Source organism: Triticum aestivum, chromosome 3B (genome assembly GCF_018294505.1).
Source record: "Triticum aestivum cultivar Chinese Spring chromosome 3B, IWGSC CS RefSeq v2.1, whole genome shotgun sequence".
Lineage (NCBI taxonomy): Eukaryota > Viridiplantae > Streptophyta > Magnoliopsida > Poales > Poaceae > Triticum > Triticum aestivum.
This window is the reverse complement of record NC_057801.1, coordinates 630,759,128-630,779,154: the sequence shown is the minus strand read 5'-3', so window position 1 is coordinate 630,779,154 and position 20,027 is coordinate 630,759,128. Positions and strand designations below refer to the sequence as shown.

General features: G+C 44.6%; 1 protein-coding gene across 1 annotated transcript; it reads left to right on the top strand.

Annotated features, from left to right (window-relative positions):
* The first annotated feature begins 17,508 nt into the window (after window positions 1-17,508).
* Window positions 17,509-19,375, top strand: LOC123065909 (proline-rich protein 36). Its single transcript, XM_044489102.1, has 3 exons — window positions 17,509-18,021; window positions 18,122-18,493; window positions 19,285-19,375. Exons 1-3 carry the CDS (start codon window positions 17,510-17,512, stop codon window positions 19,307-19,309), a joined length of 909 nt encoding a protein of 302 aa, XP_044345037.1. The 5' UTR covers window position 17,509; the 3' UTR covers window positions 19,310-19,375.
* The last annotated feature ends 652 nt before the right edge of the window (window positions 19,376-20,027 follow it).

Below are 20,027 nucleotides of genomic sequence, written 5' to 3'. Positions count from 1 at the left end.
GCAATTCGTTATCCTTTGGAAGCTTCTTCTTCAATATTTTCAGTAGCTTCTCAGATCCTTTGTCAGGCACAGCATTCTCTGCCTTCCACTGCAGCAATTCCAGTACGGTACCGAGCTTTGTGTTGCCATCTTCGCAATTGGGGTACAACCCTTTTTTGTGATCCTCTAACATGCGATTGAACTTCAGCTTCTCCTTTTGACTTTCGCATTGCGTCCTTGCATCGACAATGATCCGGCGGAGATCATCATCATCGGGCGCATCGTCTGGTTCCTCTTGATCTTCAGCAGCTTCGCCCGTTGCAGCATCATCCTGCACATCGTCTAGTTCCTCTTGATGTTCAGTAGCATCACCGTATTCAGGGGGCACATAGTTGTCATCGTACTCTTCTTCTTCGCCGTCTTCCATCATAACCCCTATTTCTCCGTGCCTCGTCCAAACATTATAGTGTGACATGAAACCCTTGTAAAGCAGGTGGGTGTGAAGGATTTTCCGGTCAGAGTAAGACTTTGTATTCCCACATATAGGGCATGGACAACACATAAAACCATTCTGCTTGTTTGCCTCAGCCACTTCGAGAAAATCATGCACGCCCTTAATGTACTCGGAGGTGTGTCTGTCACCGTACATCCATTGCCGGTTCATCTGTGTGCATTATATATAATTAAGTGTGTCAAAAATCATTACAGAACATCATGAATAGATAATTAAGTGACCAAATTAATAGAAGTTCATCATCACATTAAAACCAAAGTACATACATAGTTCTCATCTAACAACATAAAGCTCTGCAGAGCATCTAAATTAATTAAACCATACATTGAAACTATGTAAAACATTTCAATGCAAAAACAAATGTGATCATAATCGCAACCAAGGTAACAACTGATCCAACGGCATAATGATACCAAGCCTCGGTATGAATGGCATATTTTCTAATCTTTCTAATCTTCAAGCGCATTGCATCCATCTTGATCTTGTGATCATCGACGACATCCGCAACATGCAACTCCAATATCATCTTCTCCTCCTCAATTTTTCTTATTTTTTCCTTCAAGAAATTGGTTTCTTCTTCAACTAAATTTAACCTCTCGACAATAGGGTCGGTTGGAATTTCCGGTTCAACAACCTCCTAGATAAATAAAATCTATGTCATGTTGGTCGGCATAATTGTCATAAACAATAAATGAACCAATAGTTATGAAAAGATAATATATACCACATCCGAATCATAGACAGGACGAGGGCCGACGGGGGCGGATACCAAAACCATCGCACTATATAAGATGCAATAATAAAAGTAAGAAAATAATACAGGTATCTATCTAAACATACAAGTAAGAATATTTTTCCTTTCAGAAAGAAGATAATAACAAGAGGCTCACCACGGTGGTGCCGGCGATGAGATCGGCGTGAGTGATCGATGGCGGTGAAGACGGAGACGGGGTGTGATGGACCGCTAAACCTAGACAAATATTGAGGAAAATGGAGCTTGGAGGTCGAGCTTGGAGAGGAGAAAGCTTAAGTAGTGTGTCTCGGGCATTCCATCGAACACCTTGTGTGCATAGGAGGTGAGCTAGAGCACCACCAAGCCCTCTCCCCCTCGGCGGCCAGAAAAAATAGAGCAGTGTGCTCTGCTCTTAAGCGAGGGGGTATATATAGGCACCTCATTGGTCCCGGTTGGTGGCATGAACCGGGACTAAAGGGCAGCCTTTGGTCCCGGTTCAAGCCACCAACCGGGACCAACGGTGGTGGGCCAGGAGCGAGGCCCATTGGTCTCGGTTCGTCCCACCAACCGGGACCAAAAGTTCCAGACGAACCGGGACCAATGGCCCACGTGACCTGGCTGGCCCCCGGGGCTCACGAACCGGGTCCAATGCCCCCATGGGTCCCGGTTCTGGACTGAACCGGGACTAATGGGCTGACCCGGCCTGGACCTTTGCCCCCTTTTCTACTAGTGATATGCAGATATGGCCTCGGAACACTGAGACCGAAAGGTCGAGCGTGCATCATATAGTAGATATAATCAACATAGTGATGTTCACCATTGAAAACTACTCCATCTCACGTGATGATCGGACATGGTTTAATTAGTTGATTTGGATCACGTGATCACTTAGATTATTAGATGGATGTCCATCTAAGTGGGAGTTCTTAAGTAATATGATTAATTGAACTTTAATTTATCATGAACTTAGTCTTGATAGTATTTTGCAAATTATGTTGTAGATCAATAGCTCGCGTTATAGCTTCCCATATGTTTTTTATATGTTCCTAGAGAAAACTAAGTTGAAATATGATAGTAGCAATGATGCGGACTAGGTCTGTGATCTAAGGTGTATCCTCATTGCTGCACCGAAGAATTTTGTCCTTGATGCACCGCTAGGTGATAGACCTATTGCAGGAGCAGATGCAGATGTTATGAATGTTTGGCTAGCTCAATATGATGACTACTTAATAGTTTAGTGCACCATGCTTTATGGCTTAGAACCGGGACTTCAGAAACGTTTTTGAAACTTCATGGAGCATATGAGATGTTCCAAGAAGCTGAAATTGGTATTTCAGATTCATGCCCGTGTCAAGAGGTATGAGACATCTGATAAGTACTTCGCCTAAAAGATGGAGGAGAATAGCTCAACTAGTGAGCATATGCTTAGAATGTCTGGGTACTACAATCACTTGAATCAAGTGGGAGTTAATCTTCCAGATAAGATAGTGATTGACAGAGTTCTCTAGTCACCATCACCAAGTTACTGGAACTTTGTGATGAACTATAGTATGCAAGCGATGATGAAAACAATTCCCGAGCTCTTCATGATGCTGAAATCAACGAAGGTAGAAATCAAGAAAGAGCATCAAGTGTTGATGATTGACAAGACCACTGGTTTAAGAAAAAGGCAAAGGGAAAGAAAGGGAACTTCAATTAGAATGGCAAGCAAGTTGTCACTCCCGTGAAGAAGCCCAAAGCTGGACCAAAGCCTGAAACTGAGTGCTTCTACTGCAAAGGAAATGGTCACTAGAAGCGGAAATGCCCTGAATATTTGGTGGATAAGAAGGATGGCAAAGTGAACAAGGGTATATTTGATATACATGTTATTGATGTGTACATTACTAGTGTTTATAGTAGCCCCTAGGGTATTTGATACTTGTTTGGTTGCTAAGATTAGTAACTCGAAATAGGAGTTATAGAATAAACAGAGACTAGTTGAGGGTGAAGTGATGATGTGTGTTGGAAGTGGTTCCAAGATTGATATGATCATCATCACACACTCCCTATATTTTCGAGATTAGTGTTGAACCTAAATAAATGTTATTTGGTGTATGTGTTGAGCATGAATATGATTAGATCATGTTTATTGCAATACGGTTATTCATGTAAGACAAAGGATAATTGTTATTCTGTTTACATGAATAAAACCTTCTATGGTCATACACCCAATGTTGATGGTTTATTGAATCTTGATCGTAACGATACACATAATATTGATGCCAAAAGATGCAAAGTTGATAATGATAGTGCAACTTATTTGTGGCACTGCTGTTTGGGTCATATCAGTGTAAAGCGCATGAAGAAACTCCATAAAGATAGACTTTTGGAATCACTTGATTATGAATCATTTGATACTTGCGAACCGTGCCTTATGGGCAAGATGACTAAAACTCCGTTCTCCGGAACAATGGAACGAGATAGTGACTTATTGGAAATAATACATACCAATGTATGCGGTCCAATGAGTATTGATGCTCATGGCGGGTATCGTTATTTTCTGACCTTCACAAATGATTTGAGCAGATATGGGTATATCTACTTAATGAAACACAAGTCTGAAACATTTGAAAAGTTCAAAGAATTTTGGAGTGAAGTGGAGAATCATCGTAACAAGAAAATAAAATTTTCTACGATCTGATCGTGGAGGAGAATATTTGAGTTACGAGTTTGGCCTTCATTTAAAACAATGTGGAATAGTTTCACAACACATGCCACCTGGAACACCACAACATAATATTCCACGCTTTATTGGATTGGCCCTGAATTTAAAATAATGGTTTGGCCCCGAACGTCGTAACCGCGCTTTATTGGATATGGTGCGATCTATGATGTCTATTACCAGGTTACCAATATTGTTTTGGGGTTACGCATTAGAGACAGCTACATTCACGTTAAACAGGGCACCATCAAAATCCGTTGAGATGACGCCTTATGGAACTATGGTTTGGCAAGAAACGAAAGTTGTCATTTCTTAAAGTTTGGGGCTGCGATGCTTATGTGAAAAAGCTTCAACCTGATAAGCTCAAACCCAAATCGGAGAACTGCTTCTTCATAGGATACCCAAAAGAAACTGTTGGGCACACCTTCTATCACAGATACGAAGGCAAGATATTCATTGCTAAGAATGGATCCTTTCTAGAGAAGGAGTTTCTCTAGAAAGAAGTGAGTGCGAGGAAAGTAGAGCTTGATGAGGTAATTGCACCTTCTCCCGAATTGGAAAGTAGTTCATCACAGAAATCAGTTTCAGTGATTCCTACACCAATTAGTGAGGAAGCTAATGATGATGATCATGAAACTTCAGATCAAGTTACTATAGAACCTCGTAGGTCTTCCAGAGTACGGTCCGCACCAGAGTGGTATGGTAATCCCATTCTGGAAGTCATGTTACTAGACCATGATGAACCTATGAACTATGAGGAAGCAATGATGAGCCCAGATTCCGTGAAATGGCTTGAGGCCATGAAATCTAAGATGGGATCTATGTATGAGAACAAAGTGTGGACTTTGGTGGACTTGCCCGATGATCGGCAAGCCATATTAAATAAATGGATCTTCAAGAGGAAGACGGACACTGATAGTAGTGTTACTATCTACAAAGCTCGACTTGTCGCAAAAAGGTTTTCGACAAGTTCAAGGTGTTGACTACAATGAGATTTTCTTAACTATAGCGATGCTTAAATCCGTCCGAATCATGTTAGCAGTTGCCATATTTTATGAAATCTGGCAAATGGATGTCAAAACTGCATTCCTTAAATGGATATTTCTTAAAAAAAGAGTTGTATATGATGCAACTAGAAGGTTTTGTCAATCCTAAAGGTACTAACAAGGTGTGCAAGCTCCAGCGATCCATCTATGGACTGGTGCAAGCATCTCGGAGTTGGAACATACACTTTGATGAATTGATCAAAGCATATGGTTTTATACAGACTTTTGGAGAAGCCTGTATTTACAAGAAAGTGAGTGGGAGCTCTGTAGCATTTCTAATATTATATGTGGATGACGTATTGTTGATTGGAAATGATATAGAATTTCTGGATAGCATAAAGGGATACTTGAATAAGAGTTTTTCAATGACAGACCTCGGTGAAGCTGCTTACATATTGGGCATCAAGATCTATAGAGATAGATCGAGACGCTTGATAAGATTTTTCAATGAGTAAATACCTTGACAAGTTTTTGAAAGAGTTCAAAATGGATCAATCAAAGAAGGAGTTCTTGTCTGTATTACAAGGTGTGAAGTTGAGTAAGACTCAAAGCCCGACCACGGCAGAAGATAGAAAGAGAATGAAAGCCATTCCCTATGCCACAGTCATAGGTTCTATAAAGTATGCTGTGTTGTGTACCCGACCTATTGTGTACCTTCCCATGAGTTTGGCAAGGGGGTACAATAGTGGTCAAAATTATCCATAGTGAGGACTAATGAAATGTTTCTCTGTGATGGGGGTGATAAAGAGTTCATCGCAAAGAGTTACATCGATGCAAGCTTTTACACCAATCCACATGACTCTAAGTCCCAATCTGGATACATATTGAAAGTGGGAGCAACTAGCTAGAGTAGCTCTATGCAGAGCATTGTAGACATAGAATATTTGCAAAATACATACGGCTCTGAATGTGACAGACCCGTTGACTAAACTTCTCTCATAAGCAAAACATGATCACACCTTAGTACTCTTTGGGTGTTAATCACATTGCGATGTGAACTAGATTATTGACTCTAGCAAACCCTTTGGGTGTTAGTCCCATGGCGATGTGAACTAATGACATAAAGATGTGAACTATTGGTGTTAAATCACATGACGATGTGAACTAGATTATTGACTCTAGTGCAACTGGGAGACTGAAGGAAATATGCCCTATAGGCAATAATAAAGTTATTATTTATTTCCTTATTTCATGATAAATGTTTATTATTCATGCTAGAATTGTATTAACCAGAAACTTAGTACATGTGTGAATACATAGACAAAACAAAGTGTCCCCAGTATGCTCTACTTGACTAGCTCGTTTATCAAAGATGGTTATGTTTCCTAACCATAGACATGTGTTGTCATTTGATGAATGGGATCACATCATTAGGAGAATGATGTGATGGGCAAGACCCATTCGTTAGCTTAGCATTATGATCGTGTTAGTTTCATTGCTACTGCTTTCTTCATGACTTATAGTTCCTCAGACTATGAGATTATGCAACTCCCGAATACCGGAGGAACACTTTGTGTGCTACCAAATGTCACAACGTAAAAGGGTGATTATAAAGGTGCTCTACAGGTGTCTCCGAAGGTGTTTGTTGGGTTGGCATATATTGAGACTAGGATTTGTCACTCCGTGTTTCGGAGAGGTATCTCTGGGCCCTCTCGGTAATACTCATCACTATAAGCCTTGCAAGCATTGTAACTAATGAGTTAGTTGCAGGATGAAGTATTACAGAACGAGTAAAGAGACTTGCCGGTAACGAGATTGAACTAGGTATGATGATACCGACAATCGAATCTCGGGCAAGTAACATACCGATGACAAAGGGAACAACGTATGTTGTTATGCGGTTTGATCGATAAAGATCTTCATAGAATATGTAGGAAACAATATGAGCATCCAGGTTCCGCTATTGGTTATTGATCGAAGACGTGTCTCGGTCATGTCTACATAGTTCTCGAACCCGTAGGGTCCGCATGCTTAAAGTTCGATGACGATTTGTATTATGAGTTAATGTGATTTGATGAGCGAAGGTTGTTCGGAGTCCCAGCTGAGATCATGGATATGACGAGGAGTCTCGAAATGGCCGAGACATAAAGATTGAAAGATTGTAAGGTTATATTCGGACACCGGAAGGGTTCCGAAGTGTATCAGGTATTTTTCGGAGCACTGGGAGGTTACCGGACCCCCCCCCCCCCGAGGAGTCAATGGGCCTTAATGAGCCCTAGTGGAGATAGGAGGCAGCGGGCAAGCGGTGGGGCGCTCCCCCTAGGCCCAAACCGAATTGGTTTAGGGTTTGGGGGCCGGTCCCCCCTTTCCTTCTTCTCTCCTCCTCCTTCCTCCTTCTCCTAATAGGAATAGGAAAGGGGGGAGCCAAACCTACTTGGAGTAGGACACCCCCCCTTGGGCGCGCCACCCCTTGGTCGGCCTCCTCCTCCCTCCTTCCTTTATATACGTGGGAGGGGGGCACCCCATAGACACACAAGTTGATCTAGTTGATCTTTTAGCCGTGTGCGGTGCCCCCCTCCACAGTTACACATCTCCGTCTTATCGTCGTAATGCTCAGGAGAAGCCCTGCGCCGGTAGCTTCATCATCACCGTCATCACGCCGTCATGCTGATGAAACTCTCCCTCGGCCTCAACTGGATCAAGACTACGAGGGACGTCATCGAGTTGAACGTGTGCTGAACGCTGAGGTGACGTACGTTTGGTACTTGGATCCGTTGGATCGCGAAGACATTCGAATACATCAACCGCGTTAACTAATGCTTCCGCTTTCGGTCTACGAGGGTACATGGACACACTCTCCCCTCTCGTTGCTATGCATCACATAGATAGATCTTGCGTGATCGTAGGAATTTTTTTGAAATTACCACGTTCCCCAACAATTTTTACCTTTCTGATCTGGTACAAGATGCCAGGTTTTGTTCCTCATGAGTGCTGAATATTCCTCATCCATTGCTTTCTTCCATTTAGGATCATCAAGTGCACTGCTCAATGTTGTTGGTTCTCCTGAAATACACAACATCCCATATGGTATAGTCCCATCTTTTCTTATTTTAGAATTTCGTATACCTTTCTGTAGTCGAGTCATAACCCGTGAAGAAGCTGCTGGCTGGACTGCTGGGATACTCGCCATAGAAGATCCACCAGAATCTGCATGTGACACAGCTGGCGAATCTGTCATATCATGCACAAGAGATCATGTAGTCGCTGGTGTGGACGCCTCCTCTGTGCACACACGGGTGCCGACAGACCGAGCCAGTGTAGCAGATCCTCTGCCCGACCGTGGCTGCAGGCGCACGTGGGGCGAGGGGGATTCAGCCCCGCTGCTGGTACCACCTGACGCTGATGTGGAGGCGCGGGAGTGGCCCGACCGCGAGTCCGCGCTGGAGCTGGCAGGATCGTGATCCGAGGGAGATTTTCTCGCGCGATCCAAGGACTAAACGCGCACAGGAGTTCCACGCGCCGCGGATCGTCTTCGTTATTTGCGCCAGGTTCGTCTTCTTCTCCAGCATGCAATATAGGATCAAATTGAGCTATATTTTCGAGATTTTGATCATTTTGAGCACCGTTTTCTCCAGGGACCTGCACATGCAATAGAGATGAACCAGAACCAGCAGAAATATCATCACATTGATTAGTACAATCTTCGCCCCCATGATCAAAAGACCGAAGATGTGAAGGGAGAAGAAGAATTTCTTTGCGGAGAAGTGCACCGGCATTGAGATGAAGAGAGGCAAAGGGAAACACAGACTCATCAAAAACAACATCTCTGGAGATGTAGACCCTACCAGTAGGAACATCAAGACATTTGACACCTTTATGCATGGGGCTATAGCCTAAAAAGACACACTTTTTGGAGCGGAAAGCGAGTTTGCGTGTGTTGTAGGGTCTAAGATTTGGCCAACATGCGCAGCCAAACATACGAAGAGATGTGTAATTGGGTGTGACACCAAGGAGTCGTGTAATGGGTGTTTCAAATTTGATAACTTTACTCGGAAGCAAATTGATAAGGTATGTGGCAGTTAAAAACGCTTCATCCCAGAATTTAAGTGGCATGGATGCATTGGCTAGTAGTGCTAGCTCCATATCAACTATGTGACGATGCTTTCTTTAAGCAGATCCATTTTGTTGGTGAACGTGAGGACACGAGACATGATGGGATACACCAAGCTTTTGGAAGAAAGAGTTTAGTTTTTCATACTCACCACCCGAGTCAGTTTGCATAGCAATGATCTTGGAGTTCAGTTTGCGTTCAACAAGATTTTGGAAATTGATAAAGACATGAAATACATCAGACCTTTTCTTCAATAAGTAAATCCAAGTAAATTTACTAAAATCATCAATAAAGCTTACATAGTAAGAAAATCTACCAACTGAAGTTGGAGCTGCCCCCCATACATCTGAAAATATAAGTTGGAGGGGAGCAGTAGACACACTACGTAACGCCCCGGATACAACTTTCCATATTCGTAACTTCGACTCTTGCCTTTTCCGGAGATGCGATATGATATTTCCTTCGTGGTTGGGTTTTTGTCTTTTGTTTTGCATTTTATTCATGTCATGCATCTCATCTCATTCGCATTGCATCGGCATCGTTTTCATAAAACTTGTATCCACTCGTAGTTGCCGTGTCCCCCCTTGCTTTTGTTGGCTGTTCAAGACCAATTAGGGTTTCGGTTCCCTCTTGACTGTGACCACCTATCCTCTCTTGCCAGCTCGCAGCCCCCTCACGCGCGCGTTCGAAACTCCCCCGAACCCGACCTGAGCGGTCATGACCAATGAGTCCGGATCATCCCCTAACATCTACAAAATATCTTCGTTTTCTCTTTTGGACTCCCCTAGTCTATTCTTTCTCGACCGTCCGATCCCGATCGGTTGACCCAAATTTCCCCCCTTTGTCTATTTATAGCCCAGCCTCATACCTAATCTAGACTAACCCTAAAATCTAGGGAGATGTCCCATCCCTCCGGTCTCGCGCCGCCGCCAGCTGAATCCCCCTCGGGATCTCCGCTGCCCAATCCACCCAATCAACCTCCACCTCTCCCCCTGAGCCACCCCTCCCGTCCATCACCGTCGGAGCAGCAGCTCCCGTGCCTGCGCCTCGACAGCCCCGCCGTCGGCCAATCCAACCAGCAGATGAGTGCCCCGAGAGCCTTGCTCCCTTTTCCCTCCTACTTCTATTTCTCTCTCTCTCACACTGCTCTCGCTCTCTCTGTTGTCTTCGCAGCGCCTCCATGGACAGCCTCCTCGGTTGACTTCGTGCGCCGCCCCGTTGGACCTCCAGCTTCAGTCCCTCGTCGCCCACGCCCTCGCCTTTCTCCGCCCTCACCGTCGTCCCGCAGGCGAGCAGCTCCAGCAGGAACACCAGGAGGCCATGGGCGCTGCCCCTTTCGAGCTCGACGACCTCTACCCTGTAGACCTCCCCACCGTTTCCAGCGTTGCCTAATCCCGCTGGTGACCAGTAGGTTCGCCTCAGGCCGTCGTGCCCCTGCCATCTCCCTGTCGTCTCTTCCTTCTTCCCGTCCGCGTTTCCCCTCTGATTTCTTCTCTGTCTTTTTTCTTCAGGCAACAGTTGCAGCCATGGCCTTGTAGCTCGTTCCCCCCCGGCTCGGAGATCCGATCCGCACCTCCCCTAGCCGGATCTGGAACCAGGCGCCTCCCCGCGCCCATCCCGTTGTTCCCCGCCGCCGTCCGCCGCCTGCAGGCCCCATCTCGTCGATCCTGGGATCAAGCAGCGCCGCCTCGCCCTGCTTACTGTCCGGCCCGCGCCAAGGACAGAGCCCGGCCTCTCCTTCCCCTGCTTCGTGTGCAGTTCGGGATCGAGCGATGACCGCCTCGCCCCTTCGTTGACCGCGCCTGCAGCGCCTGGGCCAGCAGCCTCCAAGGCCCAGCGCCCCTGCCTGGCCTTCTCCCCACCGAGCCGGCCCATGAGGCCTGGTGAGCAGCCCCCGCGCCCATGTCCTGTTTTGGCCTGTAGCTCTAATTCGGCCCGATATGTTTTTTTTTCCTGGTCCTGCGAATTTAGCATTATTCCAGTGTGTAACAGATTTTACAGAAAAACCCTTGAACTTCATGCATATAATTACTCACAAACCATGCATCTTTTGTAAATAATTTATACATGTAAAATGCTTAGAATTTTGTGTAGATTAATAATTTGCAACTTTCACCCATGTTAAAATTGTGTAAATGTGTTGTTTGAATTAATTTGCATAAATGCCATGCTAAAATGCTTTAATTCATAACTAAATAACCGTAGCTCCAATTTTAATAAACTTTATATGTAAATTGGGTGAAAAATGCCTAGTTTAACATGGTCCACTTTATTTTCCTGTTTAACAACCTTAAAATATGGTTTAGGGCAGAAAAGTACCGAATCTAAAATATGCATATGGGGATTTTCCGGAATTATTGTTTGTTGTTCCGGCCTCATTTAAACTTGCCTAAATAGTTAGATTACTTTTGTTCCACCTCTTGCCATGTTTAACAACATTTAATATTGTTGTGTACCTAAACGAGAGAGAACTAAATAATTGATGTGGTGTTTCGTCAATATGCAACTCGTTGCATATTGAGCTCCACTTAACTTGTAGTATTGTTTGTTGCACTTTGCCATGCCATGCCTCGTTAAACGGACATGCATCATACTTGATTGTGCATCATGCCATGCTTATGCTTGTTGGTTTACCATGTTGTTTGCTTCTTTCCGGTTTGCTTCTCTCGGTAGCTTCGGTTTCGTTCCGGAGTTGTGAGGATTCGTTCGACTATGTCCGGTTGTCTTCTTCATGGACTCGTTCTTCTTCCTAGCGGGATTTCAGGCAAGATGACTGCTACCCTGGATCTCAGTACTATCATTGCTATGCTAGTTGCTTCGTTCTATCGCTATGCTGCGCTACCTATCATTTGCTCTTCAAGCCTCCCAAATTGCCATGTCAGCCTCTAACCTTTGACACCCTTCCTAGCAAACCATTGCTTGGCTATGTTACCGCTTTGCTCAGCCCTCTTATAGCATTGCTAGTTGCAGGTGAAGTTGAAGATTGCTCCATGGTGGACATGTTTTTGTTGGGATATCACAATATCTCTTATATTACTAATGCATCTATATACTTGGTAAAGGGTGGAAGACTCGGCCTTATGCCTGGTGTTTTGTTCCACTCTTGCCACCCTAGTTTCCGTCATACCGGTGTTATGTTCCTGGATTTTGCGTTCCTTACGCGGTTGGGTGATTTATGGGACCCCCTTGACAGTTTGCTTTGAATAAAACTCTTCCAGCAAGGCCCAACCTTGGTTTTACCATTTGCCTCACCTACCCCTTTTTTCCCTTGGGTTTCTGGAGCCCGAGGGTCATCTTTATTTTAGCCCCCCCCCCGGGCCAGTGCTTGTCTGAGTGTTGGTCCGAACCAGAGCCCTTTGCAGCGCCTCCTCAGGGAAACTTGAGGTCTGGTTTTAGTTGTACGGATTGCTCATCCGGTGTTGCCCTGACAACAAGATATGTGCAGCTCCTATCGGGATTGTCGGCGCATCGGGCGGCTTTGCTGGTCTTGTTTTACCATTGTCGAAATGTCTTGTAAACCGGGATTCCGAGTCTGATCAGGTCTTCCTGGGAGAAGCTATATCCTTCGTTGATCGCGAGAGCTTATCATGGGCTAAGTTGGGACACCCCTGCAGGGTATAATCTTTCGAAAGTCGTGCCTGCGGTTATAGGCAGATGGGAATTTGTTAATGTCCGGTTGTAGATAACTTGACACCAGATCTGAATTAAAATGCATCAACCGCGTGTGTAGCCGTGATGGTCTCTTTTCGGTGGAGTCCGGGAAGTGAACACGGTTTTGGGTTATGATTGACGTAAGTAGGAGTTCAGGATCACTTCTTGATCATTGCTAGCTTCACGACCGTTCTGCTTGCTCTCTTCTCGCTCTTATTTGCGTATGTTAGCCACCATATCATGCTTAGTCGCTGCTGCAACCTCACCACTTTACCCCTTCCTTTCCCTTTAAGCTTTGCTAGTCTTGATACCCATGGTAATGGGATTGCTGAGTCCTCGTGGCTCACAGATTACTACAACAACAGTTTCAGGTACAGGTTATGCGATGATCATGACGCGAGAGCGATGCTTGCTTGCGTTGAGTTCTTCTTCTGCTTCTTCGATCAGGGGATAGGTTCCAGGTCGGCAGCCTGGGCTAGCAGGGTGGATGTCGTTTGAGTTTCTGTTTGTGTTTCATCCGTAGTCAGATGATGCTCTTATGTATTGTGATGTTGTATTCGTGTGGCATTGTATGCCTCTTGTATGTATCCCCATCTATTATGTAATGTTCATGTAATTATATCCACCTTGCAAAAGCGTTTCAATATGCGGTTCTATGCTTGGTGGGACCTTCGAGTCTCTTTAGGATAGTATCGCATATTGGGCGTGACAAGTTGGTAATCAGAGCCTCGACCGACCATAGGAGCCCCCTTGATTGTTGGTCGTTGTTGAGTCTAGAAGAAAACTGTTTTGAGTCTTAGGATTATATTTATATCGGAGAGTAGGATTCTTTTTACTCCTCAACCCCCTTCGTCGCTCTGGCGAGGACTCCTGACGTAGATGTTTTGTCTTTCCTCTCCACAAATTTCACTAAAAAATTAGGATCACACGGGTTTCTTGGGATCGTTCCGATATTCTTGTGACGAGAACATTGTTCTTGGTGCCTCCTGTCTATTATGTGGCATTGACCCGGGAAGTTGAGCTCCGAGGTGTTGTCGTCACAATTTTATCGTTGCAGTTCTGGAATACCTGAGTTTTGCCGACATCGAAAATCTCTTTTATGCAGTTGTTGGTGAGATAACCTCGACGTCACCCAGTATTGGGGAGTTCGGGAGTATTGCCATAACTCATATAACAGATGATTTTTGAAGGCTGAGGTACACGATTTCCGAAGTTTTCTTGGTTATGTGTTGACGGATGGATACAGCTGGATGTAGGGATTGTTAGTTTGGGTGAGATATATTGCTTCCCCTGTATCCCCAACACCAGATTGCATAACCAGAAAGTTTCGGGAGTTTTATAGGTGGGAATTCAAGTAGCTCCTAGAATATCTTTCCGACAGATGCATGATATGGGATTGGGTAAATCTCTATCTATGTATTTGTTCTGGCTTATTCAACAAGCCAATCCTTTGTTTTGTTTTGAGTTGTGGTATTCGAGTTGCTTCAATGTCAAGTGTTGATTTCATACCTTTCAAGCGGTGTTCTCATATTGCTATGTGAATACTGATCCTTCTTGATCATTGAGGTTGTCATGTTAATTTTTTTCCAACCGGTGCGCTTCTCTTCGAGATGATCCCATCATTCTCCCCATCCGCAAGATCAATTCTAAGTTTTCTCAACGGTGTTTGTTTTGTTCATCCCAAGTTGTCTTTGTTTTTCCGCACCCTCCCACCCTTTTCTTCAAGGACTCAGATTTCTTAATCGGGTATCCATTTTATTGATGGGAAGACTCTCCATTCTTTTCCGTCAATGTTCTTATCTGGTGATTTCCCATGAAGATGCTCAATAGTTTCAAGTTCATCATCCTTCATTGTTGTTTCTTCTCCGGTGGATCTAATTCAAGCTTTCGATATTCATCATATTCATTTCCTCGTTTCTAATGCTTTCTCATGCCGGTGCACCTCTCAATCACTCACCTCTTGCTATTCATTTGTTCCAGAGTGTTGAAGATATCTCAGAAGATTTGTGTTTCCATTCTTAATCCGTTCAAGCTATTTGGAGATTATTATCTCATTCTAGTCATTTTATTCTACCGGTGCAATCTCTCTTTAAAATTGTTTCAACGGTGTTTCTCTTGAGTGGGCCCTAACCCATAGGTCTTTTCCCAGGATCTTACCTGACTCTTCTAATTTTCCCGGAGCTTCTAAAATTCTTTTCAAAGTTTGACATAATAATGGGTTATCATCAGTCATATGTCTTTCTCCAAGATCTTTCAAATTCTTTTCATCGCTGGTTCAACCTTTCCTATTTTCATTCCGGAGTGCCTCAACAATTGTCATGGTGGTTCTCATCATCATTCTCAACATTTGAAGACCGAAGAAGGATTTCTCTTAAATCTTGCTCCATTCTCTTCAAGATTCATGGTTCTAGCTTCATTCCATCCTCATAATTATTGTTGATTGTGACAATTCTTTTCTTACCACCCAGGGCATTTCGTGAGTTCTTTCCATTTTATTCCTATGAAGGCCATCATTTCGGGTTTATTCATTCTCAGCTTTTAACTCTCCTTCTCCATATTCTACCAGTGCATCATTCAAGTATTCTCTAATAAGCTCATGATCTCTTCGTTCACTTGTATCTAAATCCCCTCAAGTATCTTCATTCGTTTTCCAATTCTTCCCGGTGAATTGTGCCTTTGCTACTCTCATTTTTAATTCTTACGGTGGTTCGTTCAAGATTTCACTTCCTTCGTTATCATTTCATTCGTTGTTTCCAATCCCATCGGTGGTTCCATCAATACCTTCTCAAGTTTGCGCTATATCTCTCTAAATCCTTTCTACGGGAATAAGTAGTATGCCAAATCCATTGCTTGTCATCAATTTAATTTGATGAAGGATAAGCATACAATAAATCTTATTCTTATTTCCTCGAGGTGATTCAATTCTTTTCTTCCAGAGATTGTTCATTATGAAGTAATTCTCGGTTCTAGTGTTTCATCTTTTCCTTTTCCGGAGTTCCAAGTTTTCTCGGTTATATCATCGCGAAGCTCCATCTAAATCATTGCAAGGCTTCACCTTGTGTTTTTCAACTTCTCTTTCTTTTTATCATCCTTTTATTACCGGAGTTCTTCATTGAGGCTCTACATGGTGGTTCATCAAGGATTCTTTTCATTCTTCTATTGTTCTTCAACATTTCTCATGAAGTTATGACCCGCCAAGCTATACTCTAAATAAACATGGTGCCCAACACATGTTTTGTTTTGAGGAGTTCAAGCATTCTTCATCTTGCATCCGAAGTGCAAGTATTCCTACCTTATCTTGTGAGATGGTGTTATATCATTCTTGACGATTTCCATTCATGTTTCGTGATTCACATGTTGTCAAGAATGAGGTATTTTAAATCCATCAACCTCATTGTTGGAGTTATCTTGTGTCATATTTCACCTAAAGCCTTCCCTAAGGATTGTTGCTTTTGTGGTGCTTATCAATGATTCAAGTTATCTCTCTATCATCTTGGTGGAAAAAAAATTCATCTCGTCGGTGTTATCAATTATATTATTTGTTCCGTAGTGGCAGAATTTCACCTCAAGTTTTGAGATGTCTACATAAGCCCACGAGGATCATATCCTTTTGTTGTTGGTTTTCCAACAACTCTGTTCAATTCTTCTTTGCAAGGATGCTTTCCAAGCTCATTTGTGGCAGAAGTTGGCATTTCCTTCTCCATTCTGTTATTCCAATGATCTATCTTCTATTCTTTCTTCCGGAGGCTTTGTGAGGTTGCTCTCGTTGACCCATCATCTCGTTTTGTCAAGATCATGTTATTTTCTTGCTTATCCAAGTTCTTTCTTCTTATCAAGTTTTGCCCCCCTTCACAACCGGAGTGCTATCTGAAATTTTCTTACCCCTTGTGCCATTTTTTCAATAGTTCCGGAGGCAGTGTGTTGTTGATTTCATCAAGTATCCTCTCATCTTGTCAAGTTCATGTTCAATTTCTTCCATTTACAGTCGGAGTGCTGTCAAAATTATATCATTCTTATTCATTCTTATCTCGTTTCAACCAGAGTGGTTTCAATTCCTTCTTGTCCATTGTGCTCGTCATTCATGTCTTTGCAACCTTCAAGTTCTCGTAATGTTCCTTGTTCCTCTTTTCTAACGGACTGTTTGCAATCTTGGTCATATCCATTGTTTTGTTTCTTTCAATTTGTTCAACCTCTCAAGGTTCGTGGTTTCACTCATTGGTCGAAGAAGCAACTTAGTTTTACCTATTCTCTTCCTCTTCCGTTTCTCTCCGGTGCCATCCTAGATCTCGGGACGAGATCCTCTCGTAGTGGTGGAGTGTTGTAACGCCCCGGATACAACTTTCCATATTCGTAACTCCGACTCTTGCATTTTCCAGAGATGCGATATGATATTTCCTTCGTGGTTGGATTTTTGTCTTTTGTTTTGCATTTTATTCATGTCATGCATCTCATCTCATTCGCATTGCATCGACATCGTTTTCATAAAACTTGTATCCGCTCGTAGTTGCCGTGTCCCCCCTTCCTTTTTTTGGCCGTTCCAGACCAATTAGGGTTTCGCTTCCCTCTTGACCGTGACCACCTAGCCTCTCTTGCCAGCTCGCAGCCCCCTCGTGCGCGCGTCCGAAACTCCCCTGAACCCCACCTGAGCGGTCATGACCAATGAGTCCGGATCATCCCCTAACATCTACAAAATATCTTCGTTTTCTCTTTTGGACTCCCCTAGTCTATTCTTTCTCGACCGTCTGATCCCGATCGGTTGACCCAAATTTCCCCCCTTTGTCTATTTATAGCCCAACCTCATACCTAATCTAGACTAACCCTAAAATCTAGGGAGATGTCCCATCCCTCCGGTCTCACGCCACCGCTAGCTGAATCCCCCTCGGGATCTCCGCTGCCCGATCCACCCAATCAACCTCCACCTCTCCTCCCGAGCCACCCCTCCCGTCCATCACCGTCGGAGCAGCAGCTCCCATGCCTGCGCCTCGACAGCCCCGTCGTCGGCCAATCCAACCAGCAGATGAGTGCCCCGAGAGCCTTGCTCCCTTTTCCCTCCTGCTTCTGTTTCTCTCTCTCTCACGCTGCTCTCGCTCTCTCTGTTGTCTTCGCAGCGCCTCCATGGACAGCCTCCTCGGTTGACTTCGTGTGCCGCCCCGTTGGACCTCCAGCTTCAGTCCCTCGTCGCCCACGCCCTCGCCTTGCTCCGCCCTTGCCGTCGTCCCGCAGGCGAGCAGCTCCAGTAGGAACACCAGGAGGCCATGGGCGCTACCCCTTCCGAGCTCGACGACCTCTACCCTGTAGACCTCCCCGCCGTTTCCAGCGTTGCCTACTCCTGCTGGCGACCAGCAGGTTCGCCTCAGGCCGTCGTGCCCCTGCCATCTCCCTGTCATCTCTCCCTTCTTCCCGTCCGCGTTTCCCCTCTGATTTCTTCTCTGTCTTTTTTCTTCAGGCAACAGTTGCAGCCATGGCCTTGTAGCTCGTTCCCCCCCAGCTCGGAGATCCGATCCGCACCTCCCCTAGCCGGATCTGGAACCAGGCGCCTCCCCGCGCCCATCCCGTTGTTCCCCGCCGCCGTCCGCCACCTGCAGTCCCCATCTCGTCGATCCTGGGATCAAGCAGCACCGCCTCGCCCTGCTTACTGTCCCGCCCGCGCCAAGGACAGAGCCCAGCCTCTCCTTCCCCTGCTTCGTGCGCAGTTCGGGATCGAGCGACGACCGCCTCGCCCCTTCGTTGACCGCGCCTGCAGCGCCTGGGCCAGCAGCCTCCAAGGCCCAGCGCCCCTGCCTGGCCTTCTCCCCACCGAGCCGGCCCATGAGGCCTGGTGAGCAGCCCCCGCGCCCATGTCCTGTTTCGGCCTGTAGCTCTAATTCGGCCTGATATGTTTTTTTTCCTGGTCCTGCGAATTTAGCATTATTCCAGTGTTTAACAAATTTTACAGAAAAACCCTTGAACTTCATGCATATAATTACTCACAAACCATGCATCTTTTGTAAATAATTTATACATGTAAAATGCTTAGAATTTTGTGTAGATTAATAATTTGCAACTTTCACCCATGTTAAAATTGTGTAAATGTGTTGTTTGAATTAATTTGCATAAATGCCATGCTAAAATGCTTTAATTCATAACTAAATAACCGTAGCTCCAATTTTAATAAAATTTATATGTAAATGGGGTGGAAAAATGCCTAGTTTAACATGGTCCACTTTATTTTCCTGTTTAACAACCTTAAAATATGGTTTAGGGCAGAACAGTACCGAATCTAAAATATGCATATGGGGATTTTCCAGAATTGTTGTTTGTTGTTCCGGCCTCATTTAAACTTGCCTAAATAGTTAGATTACTTTTGTTCCACCTCTTGCCATGTTTAACAACATTTAATATTGTTGTGTACCTAAACGAGAGAGAACTAAATAATTGATGTGGTGTTTCGTCAATATGCAACTCGTTGCATATTGAGCTCCACTTAACTTGTAGTATTGTTTGTTGCACTTTGCCATGCCATGCCTCATTAAACCGGACATGCATCATACTTGATTGTGCATCATGCCATGCTTATGCTTGTTGGTTTACCATGTTGTTTTCTTCTTTCCGGTTTGCTTCTCTCGGTAGCTTCGGTTTCGTTCCGGAGTTGTGAGGATTCGTTCGACTACGTCCGGTTGTCTTCTTCATGGACTCGTTCTTCTTCCTAGCGGGATTTCAGGCAAGATGACCGCTACCCTGGATCTCAGTACTATCATTGCTATGCTAGTTGCTTCGTTCTATCGCTATGCTGCGCTACCTATCATTTGCTCTTCAAGCCTCCCAAATTGCCATGTCAGCCTCTAACCTTTGACACCCTTCCTAGCAAACCATTGCTTGACTATGTTACCGCTTTGCTCAGCCCTCTTATAGCGTTGCTAGTTGCAGGTGAAGCTGAAGATTGCCCCATGGTGGACAGGTTTTTGTTGGGATATCACAATATCTCTTATATTATTAATACATCTATATACTTGGTAAAGGGTGGAAGACTCGGCCTTATGCCTGGTGTTTTGTTCCACTCTTGCCGCCCTAGTTTCTGTCATACTGGTGTTATGTTCCCGGATTTTGCGTTCCTTACGCGGTTGGGTGATTTATGGGACCCCCTTGACAGTTCGCTTTGAATAAAACTCCTCCAGCAAGGCCCAACCTTGGTTTTACAATTTGCCTCACCTACCCCTTTTTCCCTTGGTTTCCGGAGCCCGAGGGTCATCTTTATTTTAGCCCCCCCCCCGGGCCAGTGCTTGTCTAAGTATTGGTCCGAACTAGAGCCCTTTGCAGCGCCCCCTCAGGGAAACTTGAGGTCTGGTTTTAGTTGTAGGGATTGCTCATCCGGT

Bases quoted from the DNA above. Each gene is read 5' to 3' on its own strand.
- LOC123065909 (XM_044489102.1), top strand. From the start codon at position 17,510: ATGTCCCATCCCTCCGGTCTCACGCCACCGCTAGCTGAATCCCCCTCG. The intron at 18,022-18,121 runs GTTCGCCTCAGG...TTTTTTCTTCAG, and splicing joins CTCCTGCTGGCGACCAGCAG to GCAACAGTTGCAGCCATGGC. The intron at 18,494-19,284 runs GTGAGCAGCCCC...TTCTCTCGGTAG, and splicing joins GAGCCGGCCCATGAGGCCTG to CTTCGGTTTCGTTCCGGAGT.